The sequence below is a fragment of the Musca domestica genome, unplaced genomic scaffold (assembly GCF_030504385.1).
Source record: "Musca domestica strain aabys unplaced genomic scaffold, Musca_domestica.polishedcontigs.V.1.1 13, whole genome shotgun sequence".
Taxonomy (NCBI): domain Eukaryota; kingdom Metazoa; phylum Arthropoda; class Insecta; order Diptera; family Muscidae; genus Musca; species Musca domestica.
Window position 1 is genome coordinate 9,746,157 of NW_026712172.1, and position 25,991 is coordinate 9,772,147.

A 25,991-nucleotide genomic window follows, 5' to 3' on the forward strand; every position below is an offset into this window, starting at 1 on the left:
GGTGGAGGGTATAAAAATATATATCGGAGCCGAGTTGCACAAATGAAAATGTACGTTCCGAAATGCACTCCATGTGGGCTGATATTAGCCATTATTTGCACAATAAACTTTAAATCGTATATATAAATATATATTGAAATCGTGTAATATATATGTAAGGGACTTAAACAACAAATCCGATGAAACATATATATGGTAGCTATAGCTATATCTGAACCAATTTTCCTCAAATTTGGTGTACTTGCTTCTAGACTGAATTCGGTCGGATGTATCAAAATGCAGGACTTTTGACAGATATTGGCCATTTGGCGCACAATTAAACCGATATCGACTGAAGATATATATGTGACCTATATCCAAATCTGAATTGATATTGATAACATTTAGCAGAGGTATTTCCGAGCTCTATAAGACATCTGGTACCGATTGTCATTGTTGTCGAATGCATATTACGCATTTGAGGGATTTAAACACCAAATCAAATGAAACATACAGGGTGAGATGAAAAAACTGCAATCCACTTCAGACTGCTGTCAGTTTTAAGCCACTCGTCCGACAGCTGTTAAAATTATTACTGTGAAAGCTCATTGCATTGTTTATAAGCTTACAAAAGCATTTTGGTGAGAATTTTCCGAAAAAAAAGTTATTCGTGGTGGAATTCAAGCGTAAGAGTATTCCAGCGTTTAAAAGGTTCGAAAAGTAAAGAAGCGACTTAATCGAAACCCGCGGTGCAGTGGCCGAAAAATGGCTCGCGAGTCAAACATATCGCAACATTCCATTCGGCAAATGTTGAAAAATGAGCTCGAAAGCAAATAGACTCAAAAGAGCTAACGAGTTGCTTCGCTTGGCCAAAAGCGGTGAACTGTCGAATTTGGGTTTCTCCGATTGCTTCGCTTGGCCAAAAGCGGTGAACTGTCGAATTTGGGTTTCTCCGATGAGAAAACTTCCTTGCGCTGCAGTTTGTAAACAAACAAAATGATCGTGTTTACTGCCAAAGAGGTCAGCTGAAAATGTGCACTTTCTGTTGGCCACCAGAACTCAAGCGCCGGCCATGGTGATGGTGTGGGCCGCCATAAAAGTCGATGGTCGCTCTCCGCTCGTATTAATCGACCGTGACATAAGAATAAATGACGAATATTGTCGCGAAAATATTCTGGAGGGTGTCTTGGGCACGCAAACATTTTGGCCGCAGACCTTGGGCATTACAACAGGACTCAGCACCGTCGCATTCAGCACGCGTCACCCAAGAATGGTTACAAAAGAAAGTTCCACAGCACACAATGGCCACTAAAATCTCCGGATACTAATCCGTTGGACTATTGTGTTTGAAGTATTTTGGAAAGCAAGGTTGGCACTAAAAAATACCAAAGTGCCGGTCACCTCAAGCAAGCACTTCGCCGGGAATGGACCAAAATACCGCAAGCCAACATTCTGGCAGCGTGTGACGGTTTTATTGGTGGTTTGAAGGCCATAATTCGTGCCAAAGTTGACCAATTCGAATATATCTAAACTTATTCTAAAAGTTGATGCTATTTTCGATTTTTTTTGCTTTTATTCAATAAAATTAAAAAAAAAACAAAAATTAAAAAATTATGGCGTTTGACTTTGTTACCGTCTTTTATCTCTCCCTGTACATGGTTTGTTAAGTCGAAAATCATTATTTCAATGAGTTACAAACCGAATGACGAACTTAATATAGCCTCCATATTATGTATTGTGGAGGGTATAAAAATGTGTATAGTCTATGTTACTTTCAGGCGATGCTGTAGCATATATTGAAATTTTCAGAAAAATCGTATCAACTTTTGAGTCTATAAATTACAAAGAAACAGTCAAGGGTACAAACAGGTTCCTTTTCTATAGATATAGACTGTCTAAACATATCTATAAATTTTAGTGGCTATTCTTAAGGTATAAAACACATACCCTCCGTTGGGATATGAATGTTATTTGTTATTCCCTCTGACCTGTAGCTAGATCATTGCTAGAGTTGTATCAATCTAGTTCATAGCACCAATTTGTAGACGTATGAGCACGGCACAACATTGAAAATTTAGGTCCAGATTTTCCAATTTTATAGTGGAACACGTTTGAATTCAGATACTATTTATTAAAATGTTTTCTTTACCCAAAGGTGGAGTATTAAAGTTAGGTCCGGCCGAACTTAATGTTTTTTATACCCTACACCACAAGGTGGTCAGGGTGTTATGTCTTTGTGCATTTGTTTGTAACAGGCAAAAGAAAACGAGATAGACCCATAGTTCCTTTTGATGATCTGCATAGAATCACTTTCTGAATTGATTTATGCATTTCAGCCCGTCTGTCCATATATTATTGTGAACAAAATGCAGGTCGCATTTATTATCCGATTGAGATGAAATTTTGCACAAATCATTTGTTTGGCCCAAGGACGAACCCTATTGAAATTGGAGATAATCGGTAAAAATTTAGATATAGCTCCCATATATATCTTCGTCCGATTTGCCTTTTATTGTGCACCAAACGTGTAATATCAGCCCGAATAGTATGAAATTTTGCACGTACAACTAAATTAGGCCTGAAAATAAGTATGCCAAATTTGATCGAAATCGGTTCAGATATAGCTATATCTACCATATATATTGTTCATCCGATTTGTTATTTTTGTCCTCCGCATCCGTAATATGCACTCTGTAACAACAATATTGTTGTATTTGTTACGCACAGTCGTAATATGCACTCCGTAACAACGATATTCAGGCAAATATATCAAATACAGCTCAGAAATATCTTTGCCAAATTTTATCGAGATCGGTTCAGATTTGGATATAGCTCTCGTATATATCTTTATCTGATTTCAAATTAATTTTGCTCCAAATGGGCGATACAAGTGCGAATTTAAAAGATAACTTATAATTATAACCATAGGGTGTATGATTGAATTCTCCCATAAAAACTTTTAATTGTTACGTGGAGCTCAACTAAATTAGCAAAGTGGTGTAGGGTATCATAAAATCGGCCCGCCCGACTTTAGGACTTTCTTTACTGGTTTATCTCATCCTGTAGGTTATGACAAAACACATACGCTGCGATGGGATATGAAAGTTATTTCTTATTCCTTCTAAACTGTGGCTGGATTATTTCAAGAGTTGTGTCAATATAGTTCATAGCTCACTACCAGTTCCTAAACGTATGAGTGATTTTATTTCATATCACTCATACGCAGAGTTTTCAGACAAACAACCGGAGTCCACGGAAATAGAAAGACGCGTTTATATTAAAATGTTTCCTTACCCAAAGTTGGAGGGTATTAAAAGTTCGGTCCGGCCGAACTTAATGTTTTTACTTATTTTTTTATGTGGGATCATTTTTCAAAATCTTCTTTAACACAAAAACATTTAAGGTACATTTAGGTACCACATTTAATTTCCGAGCCATATCCCCCTTACTCTGAAACTTTTCTCAGTAATTAATCTCTATATGTTTACGATTTGTGTAGTTCAATGCAGTATAATGTTCATATAATTAGATAACGTATTCTCTGGAAATTCTTCGAGCTTTGATTTTCCCGATATTGATACGCTTTTTGTTTTGCCATTCTCGGGGATAAAGAAAAACTAATTTTTGTTTCAAAGATGATTGAATGAAAATAGTTTCATTCAAAGATTGCTAACTTCCATCCACCATTCAATGGCTCAATGTTGTGAAATTCTAATGAAGTCAATGCCAATAACAACAGCAAAACTCAACAGCTTTGAAAGACGTGATTTGAACTTTGAAAGAAAAAAAAAAAAAACAAATGGGGAAAACTCTGCTGGGGAAAGATAGCAAAAAGAAAATCTGTTTAAGGTATTCTTTTTGCATTTCATTCATGCTTCCTCTGGTTGATGTTTTCTTGCACGTATGTATTTATGCGTGTATGTGTGAGTGTGTTGGCTGCTATCCATCATCATTCTCTAACTTTTTTTGTGTGCTCGCATGTGTGCTTTGTTATTCATATTCTTTGTTCAGGGTGAGGACGAGAAAAAGAATAGATGTAATGATTACGTGCCCTGTATGTGTAATAATTCACATTAACGAGATAACCGTGGAGACAGGACCCACATGTCTGAAGGTGGGTAGTGCACAAAGTGTCGACGTGTGTGTGTGTGTGCGTTTTCGACGAGAAAGTGTCCATGTGTTCCCAGCATCTGTGCTTGTATGTGTATTGGTTTGCTACTTTTACTTTCTCTTTTTCATTCCAACCTGCTCTAGTCCGTATTTAACTACGACAACAATTCACACAAAAAGAAGTAGAAAACAATAACATGCACACACACACACACACACACACACACACACATTGAACGTCAGATCGTACGAGTGCCTGACAAACCCATTTACATATTTACGATGATAACTTGTTCATTGTGAGGAGTTGTCTTGAGTTGAGCTGCATCTGTGTTTATTGCGTTGTTGAGCGACTGTTTTATAGAACTGAACCCTGAAAGAAAACTCCTAAAAAGTTGTTGGCAACAGAAGGTAACAATAAACATGGACATGGTGAAAATAGATGCGAGTATCAACAGTGACAGTGAACTCTAGAAAAAGTTGCTGGAACTACGAAAGGTTAAGAAGCTAATTATAATGATGCTCCCAAATACTTATTTCATTTTTAAGATGAGTCTAACTTTTTATATCCTCTACAATGGAATAAGTTGCAACAATAGCTACCGATTAAAAAATTGGGGGCCACATGGGCCGAATAACTCATTACAAGGTAATATACAAGGTGAGATGAAAAAGCTGCAACCAACTTCAGACTGCTGTCATTTCTAAACCACTCCTCCGAAAGCTGTTAAAATTATTCCAGTAACAGCTCATTATATTGTTTACAAGCGTACAAAGCATTTTGGTGAGAATTTTCCTGAAAAGAAAAAAACTTATTCGTCATGGAATTCAAGCGTGATAGTGTGATTTGTTTATATTTGGTAGGAAAACAACAAGTGTCTATTGTTAGAGCACTCCAGCATTTAAATGTGAATAAATCTTCTGTGTCTCGTACCATCGCTCGTTACCGTGATACAGGTAGCATTGCCCAACGTCAAGGATGTGGACGGAAGAAAATAGCAACATCAGCAGAAATGGTTTGAAAAGTAAAGAAGAGACTTGATCAAAACCCGCTTCGTAGTGGCCGAAAAATGGCTCATGAGCTGAACATATCGCAATGTTCCATTTGACAAATATTGAAAAATGAGCTCTGGGTACAGCCATTGAAGTTCCAAAAAGTGCAAGAACTTACACCGCAACAGAAAGAAAATAGACTCAAAAAAGCTAAAGAGTTGATTCGCTTGGCCGAAAGTGGTGAACCGACGAATTTAGTTTTCTTCGATGAGAAAACATTCGTTGTCCACCAATTTGTAAACAAACAAAATGATCGTGTTTACTTTCCAAAGAGGTCAGCTTTCCACCAGATATCAAGCTCCAGCCATGGTATGGTGTGGGCCGCCATAACAGCCGATGGTCGATCTCCGCTCGTATTAATCGACCGTGGCATCTGAATAAATGCCGAATATTATCGCAAAAATATTCTGCAGGGTTATTAAAGCCTTGGGCACACAAACATTTTGGACGCAGACCTTGGACCTTCCAAAAAACACAGCACCATCGCACTCATGTACACTGGTGGCCAAAACTAAAGCAACTACAATTGCAAAGACAATAAATGTCCTGTAACTTTTACAAAAATAAACAAAACGTAATTATTTTTCCACTTTTAAATGAGGTCTTTAGATCACTTTTAAGAAACTAAAAATAAAAATACAAAAATAATTTTGAACGAAAAATAATATATGGAAAACTAAAATGACCTAATTTTTGCTTGGTCAAAACTAAAGCAACTTTTTGATTTTTTAATTTAAAATAATTAAATTTTGGCTAGTAGTCGATAGCATCCATTACTTTTGATAGCAGCTGCACACCTACGAGTCATTGAATCTATAACACGCTCAATTTGTTCCTTGGGTATGCTTTCCCAGGCACCCCGAATTATTTGGAAAATTCTGTGCTTATTTCTTTCCGAATCTCGATTGATCTTCCTGTCTACGATACTCCAAAGGTTTTCTATGGAGTTTAGGTCAGGTGATTGTGCCGGCCATAACAAAACATCAATTTTTGACTCCCGCAACCAATATTTGACAAGTTTTGATGCAAGTTTGGGATCATTGTCATGCTGAAACACCCAAATGAGCCGAATATTTTACTCATCGTAAGGGAACAACGTGATGCCCAACACATCTTTGTAAACAAACCGATCCATAACTTCCTTTATTTCATGGATAGGCCCAAGTCCATAAAAAGAAAAACAGCGCCACGCCATTTTTGACCCTCCCTCATGCTTTACTGTACTTTTGCAACACTGCGGCTTGAGTCTTTCATTTTTGGTCTTCTCATCGTAACATTTTTCACGTCTGAGCTTTTAATATTAAACGTAGAATCATCCCAGAAATAATGTTTTTCCATTGAGCTGGATTCCACTTAATATTATCGTTTCCGAAAGCCTTTCTGATTTTTTTCAGATATAAATGGCTTTTTTGATGGCTTACGGGCATTCAGACCAGCTACCACTACTAGTCTACGCACTGATCTCGAGCTTATATCCAATGATTGCTCTCTCACCAATCCAGTTGAACTCTTAAATGGTTGTTTTTTATTTCAGTCACAATTTGTTGATCAGTACGGGCTGAAGTTTTTCACGGCCTTCATCCGTTATAGACTGTTACTACTGATCCAGTTTCATAAAACCGACTTAGTATACATAATTAATTTTTTTATAAAAATGAATTTTGGTTTTTTGTTTTAGGTTTTTAAAAAGTGAATAAAATACCTAATTTAAAACAAGAAAAACTTTCTCATTTTCTTAATTTTTAAAAAAGTTACAGGGCATTCATTCTCCTTGTAATTTCAGTTGCTTTAGTTTTGGCCACCAGTGTATGTTCGATTCCAATAAAATTTTTAATGTGTGACGGGATTTGATGAGAAAATAAATTTTTGAAATTATATTGAAATCGGTTCAGGTTTGGATATAACCCCCACGTATATTTTCGGTCGATTTCTTTTATTTGATTTTGAAATTTGGAATGAGTGGCAGGATTTGATCAGAAAATAAATTTGTTTAATTATATTGAAATCGGTTGAGGTTTGGGTATAGCTCCCGTATATATTTTTCGGCCGATTTCATTTATGGAATGCACCAAACGCGACATGTATTTCTGATTCCAATGAAAATCAGAATCTGTGGCGGAATTTGGTTCCAATAATGAATTTGATATATTAATTAGAAATTGGTTAAGATTTGGAGAGAGCTCCCATGTATATTCTCAGCCGAATTCACATATTTGACTCTCCAAACACGGTATGTATCTTCGATTTCAATGAAGTATGGAAGGTGTGACGGGATTTGGTGTAAAACTAAATTTTGTCAAATAATATTGAAATGACTGTTGTCGTTAAGTATACGCAAACACTTGTCACTTGAAGAGATTTCTAACTTAATTTAAATATGATTGTAAGCTAAACAAGTAAGAAAACTGTAAGTTCAGCCGGGCCGAACTTACACCATTTGGAACGAATTTGGCAATTTTCAAAAATATAAATTCCTTAAACATTCCGCTAAAATCATAAAAAAACATCGAATGTAGCCATTATATTATACGACGACTTAGACCGGCATGGGTAACTTTTGTTATAAGCCATTACAATATTCAAATGCGAATCTTGAAAAAGATCGGTGAATAATGTAGCTAAAATATTATATTGGGGCTACACCAAAAGTGGACCTGCACAGACAATTTTCTGTCATGGGCTGAAGTATCCATTCCGAACTGCAAATACCAAATTTGAAAATTTTAAAAATCAATAATGTCGCTTAAATCACTAAAATACCGAAAATAGGGAGGTACCCTGTGGGCTATACCAAAACGTGGACCTATATGGCTCATTTTCAATACCAAATGTATGATTTGAAGAAAATTTTATTAACCTACTTCATTTTGTTCGGAAGGACATCGCTAAATCGACATAGAATTTTATGCTGAAATGAAAAACTTAGTATACCCTCCATACTATGGTGGAGGGTATAGAAATATTAATAATTTGTGCTATTTTAATAATATATGAAAGATCTATTAAAGCCATGTTGCAACCTTCGTCAATGAACGGAACTCCTTGTTGGGTTTTCTCTACAAAACTTAAATTTTCCCACGACATGGACCATGTTCTTGAAATTGTTTCTTGTCGTTTCTCAGTAACGCAAAGAGATTTTCCAATTGTTTCATAATAATTTCAAAATATTCTCCGAGTATGAATTCATGGCATTTTTGTATAATCTCTTAGTTTTCTAGTCCGGGAATGGACCAAAATACCGCAGAGCAACATTCGGGCAGCGTATGACGGTTTCATTGGCCGTTTGAAGGCTATAATTCGTACCAAAGCTGGCCAATTCGATCAATTCGAAACTTATTCTAAAATTTGACGCTATTTCCGACATTTTTTCTTTCTTTTCCCTTTGTGGGGTGATCAACAGAAGGTGTTCGCATATATACATCATTCTTTACAGCAGATTATTGGGTCGGGTTGAAAAAAAATGTTTTTAGTGTAATTTGAAAAAAAATTGATGCTTACTTCGCTTTCTTTGAGCTGTTCTTAAAATCTTGAACCTTATGTGAGGGAGGTGCCAGATGAAGTGGTCCAATCTCTACCATTCTGTTGATGGAAATATTCAGATGTACCTAATCTGAATACATCGGATATTCGTGGATATTCAAAAAGTTGACCCTTTTGGGGGGAGGTAGCAGAATGGAGTTGACCGATATATCCAAACTTCAAAACAGATATTGTATAAGTAGAAATAATAGGATGTGTGAAACATGAAAAGAACTGGATGCTTATTTCGGATTTTATGATCGTTTTGGTTATTCAAAACTTTGACCCTTTGTGAGGGAGGTACCAGAAGAAATGGTCCTATCTCTACCATCTTTATAACGAAACTTGTGTTGACAGAAGCATTGAGAAGTGCCATGTCTGAATGGAGTCGGATGTTGATTTCGCGTTTTATATAATCGGTCAAAATATTGACCCTTTGTTGGGGAGGTACCAGAAGGTGGACCGATATATTCCATCTTTACACCAGACCATGGGTTGATAAAAATATTGTGATGTGTTTAATTTGAAGACAATAGGACAATAGGACATTACATTTTCTAAGATTTATAATTATTCAAAATTTTGACCCTTTGTGGCAGAGGTAATTGATGGAGTGGACCGATATTTTCCATCCTTGCACCTGACCTGGCACTGATGCAAATACTATGATTTGCAAAGTTGGACCAAAATCGGATTGTCCTTTGACTTTCTGTGCAGTAAAATATGTTTTTGAAAATTTCGACCTTTTGTGGTAGGGTAGGACCGATATTGCACATCTCCGAACTCGATCTAAGTTTGAATAAAATCGGATACTCCCTTCGAAAGTTATCGTGCGCGCCAGCCAAACAGACGGACGGACGAACGGACATTGCTAGATCGACTCCAAATGTCCTGAAATGGATTTGGTCCAAAGAGGCCTAAGGTCTAAAACCGATATTTCGATGAGGCACTTTTTAGCCGTTTCAAATGATATGTACCCTTCTTGCCATATGGCTGACGATATAAATAACTGAGTGAGTACATTTGGTTATCTGTAGAATGACCCATTGTTTCAAGGTTAATCTATTGCCATTTTGTCCAACGAAGTAGACCTATTCAAGTTCGACACTTTAAAAACATTTTTCATTTGACAATTCCATGCAAAAACCAAACAGTGACATTATCATTTTCTCTATGACAGATATTGTCTTAAATCAAGGCTTTTGTTTTTTTTTGTTACCATCTACTGTAGGTTTGGTCTGTTTGTTTTTTTGTTCGTCTCCCTTTTTCCTTTCAACGCAACGAAAATTCATTCAATTCTCTCGTTTCCGCCATCCGGAATGACATGTGGAGCAGATAAATTATAAAAAATGATGATAATCTTCCAACAAGAGAAAAAATAAAATCCGGTATTTCGTGAAAATCTTGAAGAAAATTTATGTATGTCGTACAACAACAATTTGTGAGTAGCGATTTTGTTGCCGCTTGCACTGCAGTAAATTATTTGGACAAGAGGATATGACTTGAACATGAATATTGATGTCGACTATATGTTGAGTAAATTAAGATTGAGTTGAGCGAACATATGTGCGGAAGTGAATGTAATATTTGGTAATTTTTCTTCGAAAAGGATTCTATTGTGATGGGAAGGGGTTGGGGTTACAAAAGTTGGATGCAATTAAACATTGTTTGTATTCAGTTGATGGGAAAATTAGCCATTTTGGGATTCTGTGTAAGAGATATAGATAATGTAAATTTTGATCAGTTTTTGCTGGACGGGATTGTAACCTCTGTGAATCTAAAACTTATAACTGAAGCTTCTGCGTTTTGAAGTACAGACTACGAAAGTAGGGAGGTATCTTTGTATAGGGAAAATGACTAAAATTGGGTCTATTTAATTCAACTTCAAAAACCGTTTAGATAATGGTGTTATATTTGTCAGAGAACCATAAAGGGCGTGAGGACGTTATATGGGGGCCATACCAAAATGGCAACCTATACAGGGTGAGATGAAAACTGCAACCTACGTCAGACTGCTGTCATTTTTAAGCCAGTCGCCCGACAGCATATCACAATATTCCATTCGGCAAAGGTTGAAAAACGAGCTCGAGGTAAAGCCATTGAAATTCCAAAAAGTGTAAGAACTTACACCGCAACAGAAAAAATAGACTCAAAAGAGCTAAAGAGTTTCTTCGCTTGGCCGAAAGTAGTGAACTGCAAATTTGGTTTTCTTCGATGATTCGTTGTCCAGCAGTTTGTAAAAAAACAAAATGATCGTGTTTACTTGACAAAGAGGTCAGCTGAAAATGTGCACCTTCGGTTTGGCCACCAGAACTCAAGCGCCGGACATGGTGATGGTGATGGCCGCCATAACAGCCGATGGTCGCTCTCCGCTCGTATTAATCGACCGTGGTATCAGAATAAATGCCGAATATTATCGCGAAACTATTCTGGAGGGTGTATTAAAGCCTTGGGCACGCAAAAATTTTGGCCGCAGACCTTGGTCGTTCCAAAAGGACATAGCACAATCGCACTCAGCACGCGCCTCCCAAGAATGGTTACAAAATGAGGTTACTCGCTTCATTTCCCACTTACAATGGTCACCAAAATCTCCGGATACCAATTCGTTGGACTATTGTGTCTGTAGTATTTTGGAAAACAAGGTTGGCACTAAAAAATAACAAAGTTTTGATCATCTCAAGCAAGCGCTTTGCCGGGAATAGGCCAAAATACCGCAGAGCAACATTCGAGCAGCGTGTGACGGTTTCATTGGCCGTTTGAAGGCCATAATTCATGCCAAAGATGAACAATTCGAATAAATCTAAACTTATTCTAAAATTTCATGCTACTTTCCGACATTTTTTGCTCTCATTCAATAAAATTTAAAAAAAATGTAGAAACTATGACGTTTGACTTTGTTGTAGTCTTTTTCATTTCACCATGTATATTCTTGATGAGTTTAAAATTCTAAGACGATTTAGCCCTATCCGTACTTCCATTGTAATCACGCAAGAATCAAAACGAATTATAATAGGAAGCAGATCAAGTTCGAAGATGGGCTATATCGATCCACGATATCGTATAGCCCCCATATAACGGTAAACCCCGATATTCGGTATTTTGATGATTTTAGCCACACATTTTCAATGGAATTATCTGAAATTCGTTGCAAGAATTTCTTTGTGATTACTTTACCCTCTGAAAGTGAATTGTATATATAGGCCCACGATATCATACATCCCTCCATATAATGGTACCTCCGGCATTTTGATGATTTTAGCGGCATTATTCACCGAAATTATTTCAAATTTCGTATTTGCAGTTCGTAATGGGTACTTTAGCCAAGGCTTCGTACAGCCCCCCATATACCGATACCTTCCGTTATTCGGTTCATTTTTCACTTGACACTATTCACCGGAATTGTTTCAAATCTCGTATTTGAGGCTGATAATGGGTATTACAACCTATGACGGAAAATTATCCAGGTAGGTCCACGTCTCCATATAGCCCACATACAACAGCACCTACCTTCATTCGGTATTTTGATGATATTAGTGACATTTTTTTTACCGGAATTGTTTCAATTTAAAGCTCGAAAAGGGTCCTACAGTCGATGACAAAAATTACTTTTGCAGGACAACGTTTTCCTAAATAACGGTTTTCCTTTGAGTGGTATTTTTCGACGGTATTTGGTAGAGTGTATTAAAAGTTCAGTACTACAACCTATGGCGGAAAATTGTCTAGATAGGTCCACGTCTCCATATAACCCATACATAACGGCACCTCCCTTTATTCCGTATTTTTATGATATTATCGACACTTTTACCGGAATTGTTTCAAATTTCGTATTTAAAGCTCGAAAAGGGTAATACAGCCTATGACAAAATTTACAGGACAATGTCTTCGTAAATCCTCTATACAACGTTTTTCCTTTGAGAGTGAATTTTCACCGGCATTTGGTGGAGACTATTAAAAGTTCTGCCCGGCTAAACATAACCGTTTTTTTACTTGTTTAACGTAAACTACTGAATATTCCCTGTGTAGGTGGTTCTTCCTCCATTGAAATTGTGTTGTATCGCCTAGGAAGATGCAGAATGTTGACAGAATTACACTTTTATACACTTTATTATGTCTTTGTGCATTTGTTTGCAACGGCAAAAGGAAACGAGATAGAACCATAGTTCCTTTTGATGATCTGCATAGAATCACTTTCTGAGTTGATTTATGCATGTCCGTCCGTCCGTCTGTCCATGTATTTTTGTAAACAAAGTACAGTTCGCATTTATTGCCCTATCTAGATGAAATTTTGCACAAATCATTTGTTTGGCCCAAGGACGAACCATATTGAAATTTGAGATAATCAGTCAAAATTTAGATATAGCTCCCATATATATCTTCGTCTGATTTGTCTTTATTGTGCACCAAACTTGTAATATCAGCCCGAATAGTATGGAATTTTGCAGTATGCCAAATTTGATCGAAATCGGTTCAAATATAGCTATAGCTCCCATATATATTGTTCATCCGATTTGTTATTTTTGTCCTCCGCAGCCGTAATATGCACTCTGTAACAACAATATTTGGGGAAATATATCAAATGCAGGTCAGAAATACCTTTGCTAAATTTTATTGAGATCGGTTCAGATTTGGATATAGCTCCCATAAATAACTTCGTCCGATTTACATTTTATTGTGCACCAAACGTCTAATATTTGCACAAATGGGATGTAATTTGGCACATACGACCGAATTGAGTCTAGAAACTAGTATGCCAAATTTGGTGAAGATCGGTTCAGATATAGCTATAGCTCCCATATATACTGTTTATCCGATTTGTTATATTTGTTACCCACAGCCGTAGTATGCACTCCGTAACAACGATATTCGGGGAAATATATCAAATACAGCTCAGAAATATCTTTACCAAATTTTTTCGAGATTGGTTCCGATTTGGATATAGCTCCCATATATATTTTTATCCGATTTCAAATTAATTGTCCACCAAAGTGTTGTAGGGTATCATAAAGCCGGCCCCGCCCGACTTAAGACTTTCTTTGCTGGTTTTTATTTGAAATTCGCTCAAAAAAAGCAAATGTCACTATAATTCCCACCATAATTCCAAGGAAATGTTAAAATCCTGCAAATTGCTGAGTACTTTCAGTACACATGCAAGAGATTTAAAATTCTGGTCAATACCTGTTATGACTTTGACTTTTAATAAAAAAAATCAATATTGACAATTTTCAATGAATTGAAATTGTGGCATCCATTAAAGGATTACTGGCTTTTGTTTCTTAAAATATTTTCCATTTACATTTCAGGAAATTTTTGGAGATTTAGCAGTTAAGGGTTTGTGGTGAAGAGATATGAACATAAAAACAATTTTAAATTGATTGAAATAAAAATAATATTTTAAAATAATATCGACAATTTATATTTATCCTTTTACCCCATACTTTTCTACTACCCCAACAAAAACTGATAAATATTGCCGGTTAAACTGTGGCTTGTCAAAGCCTTTAGGCTTGAATGGCCAAGTGGCAAACAGGCATTCGACCTTCATTCGTTCACATCATGTCATGTGGCTTGGATAGAGTATCGAAAATACATTCATTTTCCCAGAAATTCTAATCACGTTTTGTTTCGAAATCGAAACCCCATTTTGGTGTGGCACTTTCGATGCAAAAACACACTCGAGGCCACAACCAGTGGCATTTAAATTAATTGACTTCTTATATTTCTATTTTTGTATATTTGATTGCATAAATGAAAAATGATTGGGAAATTTGAAAAAAAAAAAACTATTATTTCATAGAATTGTTGTGAGAATTTAACAAAAAGAAAAAAAAAAACGCTGGGAATATAAATGAAAAGTTAATAAAATGTGACAGCGGCTAATGGTTTCGGAGAGCATCCGTAAAAAAACTAAGGACACAAAATTAAATGCCAATGAAATTAATGATTTTGAAATGTCACAAACAGCACAAAGGCCAGCCCAAACAATTTGAACCTTTTTAATATCGATTTTATACAACGGTATACGCCGTAAGATAAAAAAATTGCAACAAAATCAAACGCCATCATTTTTAATTTTTTAAAAAAAATGTCGGAAATAGCATCAAATTTTAGAATAAGTTTAGATTTATTCGAATTGGTCACCTTTGGCACAAATTATGGCCTTCAAACGTCCAATAAAACCATCACACGCTGCCTGAATGTTGCTCTGCGGTATTTTGGCCCATTCCCGGCGAAGCGCTTGCTTGAGGTGATCGACATATTTTTTAGTGTCAACCTTGCTTTCCAAAATACTCCAGATACAATAATCCAACGGATTGGTATCCGGAGATTTTGGTGGCCATTGTGTGCTGGAAATGAAGCGAGGAACCTCATTTTGTAACCATTCTTGGGTGGCGCCTGCTCAGTGCGATGGTGCTGAGTCCTGTTGGAATGTCCAAGGTCTGCGGCCAAAAAGTTTGCGTGCCCAAGGCTCTAATACACCCTTCACAATAATTTCGCGACAGTAATATTCGGTATTTATTCTGATGCTACGGTCGATTAATACGAGCTGAGAGCTACCATCGGCTGTTATGGAGGCCCACACCATCACCATGGCCGGCACTTGATTTCTGGTGACCAACCGAAGGTGCACATTTTAAGCTGACTTCATTAGAAAGTAAAAACCATCATATGGTTTGTTTACAAACTGCTGGACAACAAATGTTTTCTCATCGGAGAAAACCAAATGTGGCAATTCAGCACTTTCGGCCAAGCGAAGCAACTCTCTAGCTCTTTTGAGTCTATTTTCTTTCTGTTGTTGTTGCGGTGTAAGTTCTTGCACTTTTTGGAATTTCAATGGCATTACCCCGAGCACATTTTTCAATATTTGCCGAATGGAATATTGCGATATGTTCAGCTCACAAGCCATTTTTCGTCCACTGCGACGCGGATTTCGATCAAGTCGCTTCTTTACAGAACAGTGTTTGGTTTGTTTGTTCGGGATAGCATAGTATTTTGTTGTTGCAAAATGGTCAGGCTTAATCCCTTTATTGTTGTGTTATAAAAACAACGTTTGTTTATGAGTGGAGAACGATGGTAATGTTTACCAGGGGGTAAGGCAGGGAATACCTAGGTTTCGGAAAGAGCCACCAATCCGTATTAGTTCCCTTGTTTTTTGTCGGGGATATTCTCCCCAAAAGTTATTTTAAAAATAACTTCTATGACAAAAAACATTTTTAAACCAAGTGACGAGATCGTAAGCTCAATAGAAGAGGAACCAAAGAATTAAATAAAACTAAAATTCTTTTGGAAAATCTTCTAAATCTTACAACCGCACTTATAAACATTTACATCTTTCTCCACTTGTTATGCTTCCGTTCAACCTGAACCTGCTAATGTTGCTGTTTCTGCTTTCTTCCGTCCACTTCCTTGACGTCGGATTACGCTACCAGTATCACGGTAACGAGCGATGGTACGAGACACAAGAGATTTGTTCACATTTAAATGCTGGAGTGTTCTAACGACACCCACTTGTGGTTTTTCAGCAAAATATAAAGAAATCACACTATCAAGCTTTAATTCCACCCCGAATAACTTTTTTCCTGGAAATTTCTTACCAAAACGCTTTCGTACGCTTATAAACTATATAATGAGCTGTCACTGGAATAATTTTAACAGCTGTCGGACGAGTGGCTCAGAAATGAATGCAGTCTGAAGTTGGTTGCAGTTTTTTCATATCAGCCTGTATGTAGACGTAAAAAGTGGTGACTGACTGATGGATTAGCTAGAATCTTAAAATTTTGCATTTCGGTATATGTTGGTGGGTAGGGGTGGGATAATGCTGATTTTCTGGAAATTCGGACTAGAAGTGTATTAATATTACTAGAAAACACTTACTTGCGTACTTTTTGGTATTTTGTGAGCGGATACAGCTAAAATCTTGACATTTGGTATAAGAAATATGTTTGGGAAGTAGTGGTGATGTAAGTAGATGTTTTTGGACAAAGTGTGTACTAAGTGTAACTTCTGTACTATACGGAACTAAATTCGATACAATTTGGTTTTGGTTGAAGGGATTGATCTGGAAATGTAAAATGTTGGTACTGGGATGTCTGGTGCTGAAATTTGGGATTAGGCTCACTGTTAGTGCGTACGCTTGATATGTGGAGATACTTACCATAATACCAAAAGGTAATAAATTTGATATTTGAGTAAGGGATTGGGTTGGAAGTCTAAAATTTGGCATTTGGACAAAGGTTTGTACGGTTTGGTTGATACATGACAGGAGATTTGGAAATACGTATTAAAAAGTATGAAAAGTACTAAGTAGTAATAACTTTGATATTTAGGGAAGTAATGGAGCTGAAAATCTTAAATTTGGACTGAGAGTCTTTGATGTTGTGTAGGATTAGACAGACTAAAGGGTTCTGGCGAAATTCTAACAATACGCGTTCAAAAGTACTAAAATGCAGTAAATTTCGTACCAAGTTTCGGAATTATGTGAACGGATAGTAAAATTTTGTAGGAGAATTTTCTTCTTGGGAATGGGGTTGGTGTAAGGAGGTGGGTTTGGGAAACATGAACGGAAGAAGCTGGCATTTAAAAACTGTTTGTATTAGGATCCTTCTTGGTGGTTGTTTTGTGATAAAAAAGTGGTTTTGGAAATGTGTACTACAAGTGCACGAAAAATTCTAAATCGTACTATATTTTGTACAATATTCGGTTTTATCGCTGTTCCTGTATGATCTGGACATACAGAGGTGGTTTCGGAAATGTGTACTATAATTGAACGAAAAGTACTAAATAGTACTAAATTTGGTATTGGGTCAAGGGATAGAAATAAAACTCTGAGATTTGATATTTAGATGTTACTATTGGTGTCTGTGGTTAAAATATGTAGGTTGTTTTAGAAAAGTGTACTAAAATTGTTCGAAAAGTACTAGGTGGTACTAAATTGGGTATTGAAGTGAAGGGATAGAGATGGAACCCCTACATTTGATATTGAGGGATCAGTTGGTATCTTACGAAAAGTACTAAATTTGGTATTTGAAAGGGATGGGACTGGAATCATCAAATTTGATATTGAGGTCTTCGTTGGTATCTGGAATTGAAACATGGAAGTGGTTTTGAAAATGTGTCCAAAAACTTTAAGAAAAATAATAAATAGTAAAAAATGTGGTATTGGATAAAGGAATGCAGCTTAAATCTTCAAATTTGATACTTAGGTCTCTGTTGGAATCTGGAATTGAAAATCTGGATGTGGAAATGTGTGTGGTTTTGGAAATGTGTACGAAAAGTATTAAATGTTACCTAATTTGGTATTGAGTGAATATATAAAGCTGGAATCCCGAAATCTCAGTTGGTATCTGGTATTGATATCTGGTGGTGGATTCCGAATGCGTACTGTAATTGGTCGAAGAGTACTATCTGATAATTTTGGATCACTCTTTGTATGTAGGACGGGGAGATGTAGATTGCTTTGTATATGCGCACTAAATGTTACTTAATTTGTGTTGATTGGTTTATAGGACTTACATATGGAGACGTTGAAACAGGTTTGAGCAGAAAAATTGGATGTAGGTCCATTGTGCATTGGTTGTGCAAATATCCTACTCACTAAACTTAAAAACGAAAGATTTTGAGGATTTTTTGGTGTAAAAGGTGACCATGTTCCTATTATTCTTTTCCAAAAACTAAAAGTCTAGTAATATATAACAAGTAAGCGAATGCTATAGCAGTGCTGGGCCGACCATATGATACCCTACAGCAATACAATATGTTAGAAGCCCCCTTATGTCCAAATACATTTTGGAAGATTTCGCAACGGAGCTCTGCCCAGATATTACCCTTAGCTTTTTGGCCAGGGCATTTGCCAAATATTTACACACTCACTCATGCTGTTAGTTGTTGTGATCCATTTTACAGCTAAATATAATCCAATGGTTATCCGACATGCTAGACTTCTTCACTGTCCTTAACTCCCTACTCATGGAAAATTCCGTCTCGATTAGTTTCAATTGTGTTATCAGGAAATGTTTTCTGTTTTTGGTTCATTTGAACCCCTGAAAATTTTGCGATCATCTTCAAATGCAAGAGGCCCCTCTGTAATTCCAAATTTAGACTCATCTGTATGATTTGCTTGTCTACGACATTTGAATATATTCGTCAACGAAATCAGCATAAACAAGTAAAAAAGCTGTAAGTTCGGCCGGGTCGAACTTTTAATACCCTCCACCATTTGTTACAAATTTGACAATTTCCAAAAAAAAAAACAATAATAAAATCCGTTAAAAATTCTGTTAAAATCTTAAAAATACCGAATGCCTATACGACGACGTGGACTTGCATAGGCATATTTTGTCATAAGTTATTACAATATTATACGAAGATGTGGACCTGCACAGACAATTTTCTGGTATGGGCTGAAGTATCCATTACGAACTTCACATGCGAAATTTGAAACAATCCCGGTAAATAATTTCGCTAAAATCTTTAGAATACCGAATATCGGGGGGTACGGTATATGGGGGCTATACGAAGACGTGAACTTACATGGCCCATTTTCTGTTTTATGCTGCAGCATCTATTACGAACTTCAAATACCAAATTTGGAACGATTCCGTTAAATAATGTCACTAAAATCATCAAAATACCGAATATCGGGGGGTACCGTTATATAGGGGCTATACGAAGCATGGACCTACTCAGATTATTTTCTGTCTTAGGCTGTAGTATCCATTACGAACTTCAAATGACAAATTCGAAACAATTCCGGTGAATAATGTCGCTAAAATCATCAAAATACCGAATATCGGGAGGTTCTGTTATATGGGGGCTATATGATAACTTGGACCTACATGGCCCATTTTATTATTATTTTTTTTTTTTATTTTATTTTAACCTGCTTGCTGGCAAAATATACATGTATGCAAAATTTTAGCCTTCTATCTCAATTTGTTCGAAAGATAGCGTGATTACAACAGACAGACAGGCAGACGGATAGACAGACAGACACACAGACGGACATGGCTAAATCGTCTTAGAATTTTACGCTGATCAAGAATATATATACTTTGTTTGGTCTGTCATGAGTATTTCGAGGAGTTACAAACTGAATGACAAAATTAATATACCCTCCATAGTATGGTGGAAGGTATAAAAAGGGAGAAGTTCGCCTTTGGAATATTTTGGATTTCGTCTGTAAGTTATTTTCAGAGATTCGGTAGAATGGAAATGTTGGTATTTTTTCACACAAAAATAGTGGCTCATTCTACGCGCTGTCCTAAACTTCAACTTCTTCAATATTATAAGTCAAATTAGGAAAAAAAAAAATCGCATGCGATAAAAATATGAAAAACTAAAAAAAATCGACAAAACACTACAAATCTATATTAACATTATTATTGGCATCTTTTATGCGATTTTTTTTTTTTGATTTTTTTCTTTTATGCCAATAGGACATTCTGAATTGACAAAATTTGTCAAAATCGGTCCTGCCATTCTTGAGATATAAGCATCCTTTGTATATACACTTTGCATATATTTCCCTATATATATCCGATATATTTACTATCGGCATCTACGTAACGGTCATTTGTGATTTCGGCAGGATTAAAAATACCCGCTGTTTATTGGAAAATTTGACTTTTACTTAACACAAATGTTATGGTCTATTTCACCCAATAAATATAATCCGATCACCATCCAAATTAGAAGGCTTATGTCTAGGCTTAAGCTTTAGCCCTATGCTAGCTTGCGACGATGTGTCTATAATTGCGACCTGTAGAGCAACTGCAAAATTAGGACATTTTTCAGTTTTTGGTCCATTTCAACCCCCAAATATTTTGCAATCATCTCCAAAAGCAATAGGGTTCTATTCTGACCCTAACCCTACCTCTATTTTCAATTTCGTGCGAATCGGGCCATAATTGCGACAGGCGGACGGACGGACATACATAGCTAGATCGACTTAGCTCAAAATTAAAATACCCCCAACACATAGTGTTGTCGGGTATAAAAAGGCCAAATACGAACTGTTGGATCAGATCTAAAATTTGAAGGTGGTCTTTACGCTGTCGAAGTGGCGTGCACTTACTAGTTGATCATTGTGTTTATTTTGTTGTCTGAAAAGAATCACTTTTCCTGCATTGGAATCGCTCACAATTAGCTATTGGTTTACAGCGCCTAGTTCACTAGGTTCCGCCGGACGTATAATTTTTTCTTAACTATTTCAAAATATTTTAACCCATTGACCAGCATTTTAGTCCTTCTTATTGAGACTTCTTCAAGCTCCTCCACCTAAAGTTAAATACTTTAAAAGCCACGATCTACAGTGCCGCACATAAATGACACATTTTCTGTGCCATGGTATAGATAAGGACAAAAGAAACGTGATACAGTCCATTAATCATGCACTCGCATTAAAACGAAGAATAAAAAACAAGGACATTAAGGGTACTACAATGGATAGTTTTAAATTGCAATCAGGTTATAATTAATGGACTTTTTCTTAATTGTGGTGGGTAAATTCCATTCCCGCAGTGAGACTCGCATGGAGGAATTAAAAAATTTAAGAGAAAACATCGAAGATAGGTCCTCCCAGGTGACACTTTTTTTATCCTCCTGATTTGTTTGTTGATTTGAGGTAATGAATTAATGACCAAAGGATTCTAAGAAAATCTTATTATCTAATTTTTTTCTTCACCTCCAGGGCAATATTGTAATGGACTTCATAGTCTATGACCTAAAAATCGCGTTCGTCATTGATTGTCCTCCAATTAGATGGCACGTGTGGAAAATAAATCTCGGAAAATTCTGTAGTGTTTTATAGCAGCGATTGTTATTTGGGATAACACTTTGCGCCACTCATGCCATTGATTTGTCCAATGTCAAGGTTTCCCATGTAATTACATGCCATTCACAACATTGCCACCCCCCGCCCCCAACCTGACAATACCAAAGCTCTGCCATGGAGATGCACAAACGTTCAAATAATGATGATGAGGATAGATTCAGTGGCAAAAGAACAGTTGATAGACAGCTTCATTATTAGATTGAACTTATGGAAGATTGAGGAGGGTGGGGAATGCAGGGTTTTATTATAATAACACTTCATTTTGGCAGGTAAATTTGTTCATGCGGGAGGAGGGGGAGGTAGCTGTGGCGTGTTAATGAAATGTTTTCATAAATTACAAGCTAAAAGAAGTGGGTGTTCTCATATTTGGCACTTGACAAATGAAAAGGGTTGTAGAGATAATTAATGACATTTTGGAGAGGTCGTAAAACTAAAATTGTTGAAAAACACGAATAGAGATTTCAGCAAATGTAGATTTAAAGCCGGGCTGAATTGAAGTTTTCCTATGGAAAACCCCTATTCAGCCGGGCTGTATTGAAGTTTTCCTATGGAAACCCCCAATTCAGCAGGGCTGAATTGAAGTTTTCCTATGGAAAACCCCCATTCAGCCGAGCTGAATTGAAGTTTTCCTATGGAAAATCCCCATTCAGCCGGGCTGAATTGAAGTTTTCCTATGGAAAACCCCCATTCAGCCGGGCTGAATTGAAGTTTTCTTATGGAAAACCCCCATTCAGCCGGGCTGAATTGAAGTTTTCCTATGGGAAAACCCCCATTCAGCCGGGCTGAATTGAAGTTTTCCTATGGGAAAACCCCCATTCAGCCGGGCTGAATTGAAGTTTTCCCATGGGAAAACCCTCATTCAGCCGGGCTGAATTGAAGTTTTCCTATGGGAAAACCCCCATTCAGCCGGGCTGAATTGAAGTTTTCCTATGGGAAAACCCCCATTCAGCCGGGCTGAATTGAAGTTTTCCTATGGGAAAACCCCCATTCAGCCGGGCTGAATTGAAGTTTTCCTATGGGAAAACCCCCATTCAGCCGGGCTGAATTGAAGTTTTCCTATGGAAAACCTCTATTCAGCCGGGCTGAATTGAAGTTTTCCTATGGAAAACCTCTATTCAGCCGGGCTGAATTGAAGTTTTCCTATGGAAAACCTCTATTCAGCCGGGCTGAATTGAAGTTTTCCTATGGAAAACCTCTATTCAGCCGGGCTGAATTGAAGTTTTCCTATGGAAAACCTCTATTCAGCCGGGCTGAATTGAAGTTTTCCTATGGAAAACCTCTATTCAGCCGGGCTGAATTGAAGTTTTCCTATGGAAAACCTCTATTCAGCCGGGCTGAATTGAAGTTTTCCTATGGAAAACCTCTATTCAGCCGGGCTGAATTGAAGTTTTCCTATGGAAAACCTCTATTCAGCCGGGCTGAATTGAAGTTTTCCTATGGAAAACCTCTATTCAGCCGGGCTGAATTGAAGTTTTCCTATGGAAAACCTCTATTCAGCCGGGCTGAATTGAAGTTTTCCTATGGAAAACCTCTATTCAGCCGGGCTGAATTGAAGTTTTCCTATGGAAAACCTCTATTCAGCCGGGCTGAATTGAAGTTTTCCTATGGAAAACCTCTATTCAGCCGGGCTGAATTGAAGTTTTCCTATGGAAAACCTCTATTCAGCCGGGCTGAATTGAAGTTTTCCTATGGAAAACCTCTATTCAGCCGGGCTGAATTGAAGTTTTCCTATGGAAAACCTCTATTCAGCCGGGCTGAATTGAAGTTTTCCTATGGAAAACCTCTATTCAGCCGGGCTGAATTGAAGTTTTCCTATGGAAAACCTCTATTCAGCCGGGCTGAATTGAAGTTTTCCTATGGAAAACCTCTATTCAGCCGGGCTGAATTGAAGTTTTCCTATGGAAAACCTCTATTCAGCCGGGCTGAATTGAAGTTTTCCTATGGAAAACCTCTATTCAGCCGGGCTGAATTGAAGTTTTCCTATGGAAAACCTCTATTCAGCCGGGCTGAATTGAAGTTTTCCTATGGAAAACCTCTATTCAGCCGGGCTGAATTGAAGTTTTCCTATGGAAAACCCCCATTCAGCCGGGCTGAATTGAAGTTTTCCTATGGTAAACCCCCATTCAGCCGGGCTGAATTGAAGTTTTCCTATGGTAAACCCCCATTCAGCCGGGCTGAATTGAAGTTTTCCTATGGTAAACCCCCATTCAGCCGGGCTGAATTGAAGTTTTCCTATGGTAAACCCCCATTCAGCCGGGCTGAATTGAAGTTTTCCTATGTAAAAACCCCATTCAGCCGGGCTGAATTGAAGTTTTCCTATGTAAAAACCCCATTCAGCCCGGCTGAATTGAAGTTTTCCTATGGAAAACCCCCATTCAGCCGGGCTGAATTGAAGTTTTCCTATGGAAAACCCCCATTAAGCCGGGCTGAATTGAAGTTTTCCTATGGAAAACCCCCATTAAGCCGGGCTGAATTGAAGTTTTCCTATGGAAAACCCCCATTAAGCCGGGCTGAATTGAAGTTTTCCTATGGGAAACCCCCATTCAGCCGGGCTGAATTGAAGTTTTCCTATGGGAAACCCCTTCTAGCATATCTTCTCTAAATTAAGTTATTTCCTTTCTTCTCCGTGACCTGTTACCTAACACTGCTAAGAGGTCCTTTGTTAAGTTTCTAATGGCTTATCAAAATATTTGACCTATGCCAGCAACAAATGGCTGCTGTCACTTTTAATTATGAAGACATTATTAAATATGAAAACAAGGAAAACAAGGAAACAACAGCATCATCATCTTCATCAAAGCTTGTTAAGAATTCATGTTACTCATTTGTCCTTCTTGGTATCCTTTTTGCTTCTTTGCAGGATTATCTCCTTTGTCTCATTGACTTTACTTAACCGAGAAAATGCTCTCCCCATTACCAGCGTTTAAATCATCGTCATCTCCTCTGACTTTGGCGATGCCGCCATTACCATGGTGTGGCTTTAGAATGTTACAACATTAAAATGTCCTGTTTAACAACAATGAGCTGGATCTTTTAATTAACACTTTTTTCGTTTCGGGGAAACATCATCACCAAAGCAACGAACGGAGAAAACCACAGCAAGTAAAACAAAAGCAAAAACCACAGACCCCAGCACAAGGATGAAGGGTCCATCCGACGAAGGTGGTCAGCTGTCAAAAACAACCACAACTACTTCAGAAAAAGCAATGTTAGCATTCATCACAAGTTCGGGTTCTTTATGTGACCAACCGTCCCTTTTTGTGGCCTGATAATCTCCTATTTCTGTTGTTGTCCCTCCGCTTTGGTGGCGTCCTTTTCGTGACGCAAGGGAGAGTGCGGCAGGATTTTGGGAGAATCCAAAAACAATAGCATAACAATAAACTACAGAATCGTTGTTGTCCTTTTGTCAACAACCTTCACTCTCACTTTCTGCAGGACCTAACACACACACATACACATAAACACAATCCGTAAGACGCAAAAATAGCAACATGGGTAGTTTACCTAATTTACATGAGCTGGAGCATTTGGAGCGCAAACGTGAAAAGCGACGAGAGCGTGAAATGCGTGAGAGGCTGGCACGTGAAGCCAGTCGAGAGAGGGAACGTTTGCAGCACAGAAAGGTAAGTGAAGAGAAATAAGTAAATGTAATCAATTCAAAGAGAGCATTGGAGAGAGAATGAAAGAGTTACGATAGTTAAGAGAATTTTAAAATATCTTGGTAATACAGAGATGAGCAATAACGCTAAAGAGAATATTAAAGAGAAAACTAATAGTTAAGTTCAGTAATGTTTCATGATTTATTGTAGATTTTAAAATATAAATGTTTTCTAATATGGTCATTAAAAAATGTATTTGTTAATTTTAATAAGAACAAGTAAAAAAGCAAAAGAGAACTTTGAATACGCTCCATCATTTGGAACGAATTTGGAAATAAAATTATTAAAAACTTCTGTTAATAACTTCTGTCATAAGTCATTACCATATTCCACAGTCATTACCATATTCAAATTCGAAACTTAAAATAAACAGTGAATAATGTAGCTAAAATCGTCAAAATATCGTATATAGGGAGGTACCGTTATATCGGAGCTGTGCGAAGATCTGAACCTGCGTAGACAATTTTTTGTCATATTCTGTAGCATCCATTACGAACTTCAAATACGACATTTCAAACAACTTCGGTGAGTATTGTACCTAAACTCGTCAAAATACCAAATATAGGGAGGTACTGGTATATGGGGCCTATACGAAGACCTGGACCTGCATATACAATTTTCTGTCACAGACTGGAATTTCCATTACGAACTCTAAATGCGTAATTTGAAAAAATTTTGGTGAATAAAGACGCTAAAATCACCAAAATACCGAATATAGGGAGATACTGGTATATGGGGCCTATACGAAGACCTGGACCTGCATAGACAATTTTTTGTCACAAACTGTAGTTCACATTACGAACTCTAAATACGTAGTTTGAAACAATTCCGGTGAATAATGT

The 25,991-nt window shown here is 37.2% G+C and overlaps 1 protein-coding gene across 1 annotated transcript in view; it reads left to right on the forward strand.

Annotated features, from left to right (window-relative positions):
* LOC101899492 (uncharacterized) overlaps positions 1-25,991 on the forward strand; it is a 54,993-nt gene that overhangs the window by 11,056 nt on the left and 17,946 nt on the right. The window contains exon 2 of the mRNA XM_020038385.2: positions 24,351-25,113. Coding sequence (XP_019893944.1) covers positions 24,982-25,113 — 132 coding nt within the window. The 5' untranslated portion in view covers positions 24,351-24,981. The remainder of the gene's footprint in view (positions 1-24,350; positions 25,114-25,991) is intronic.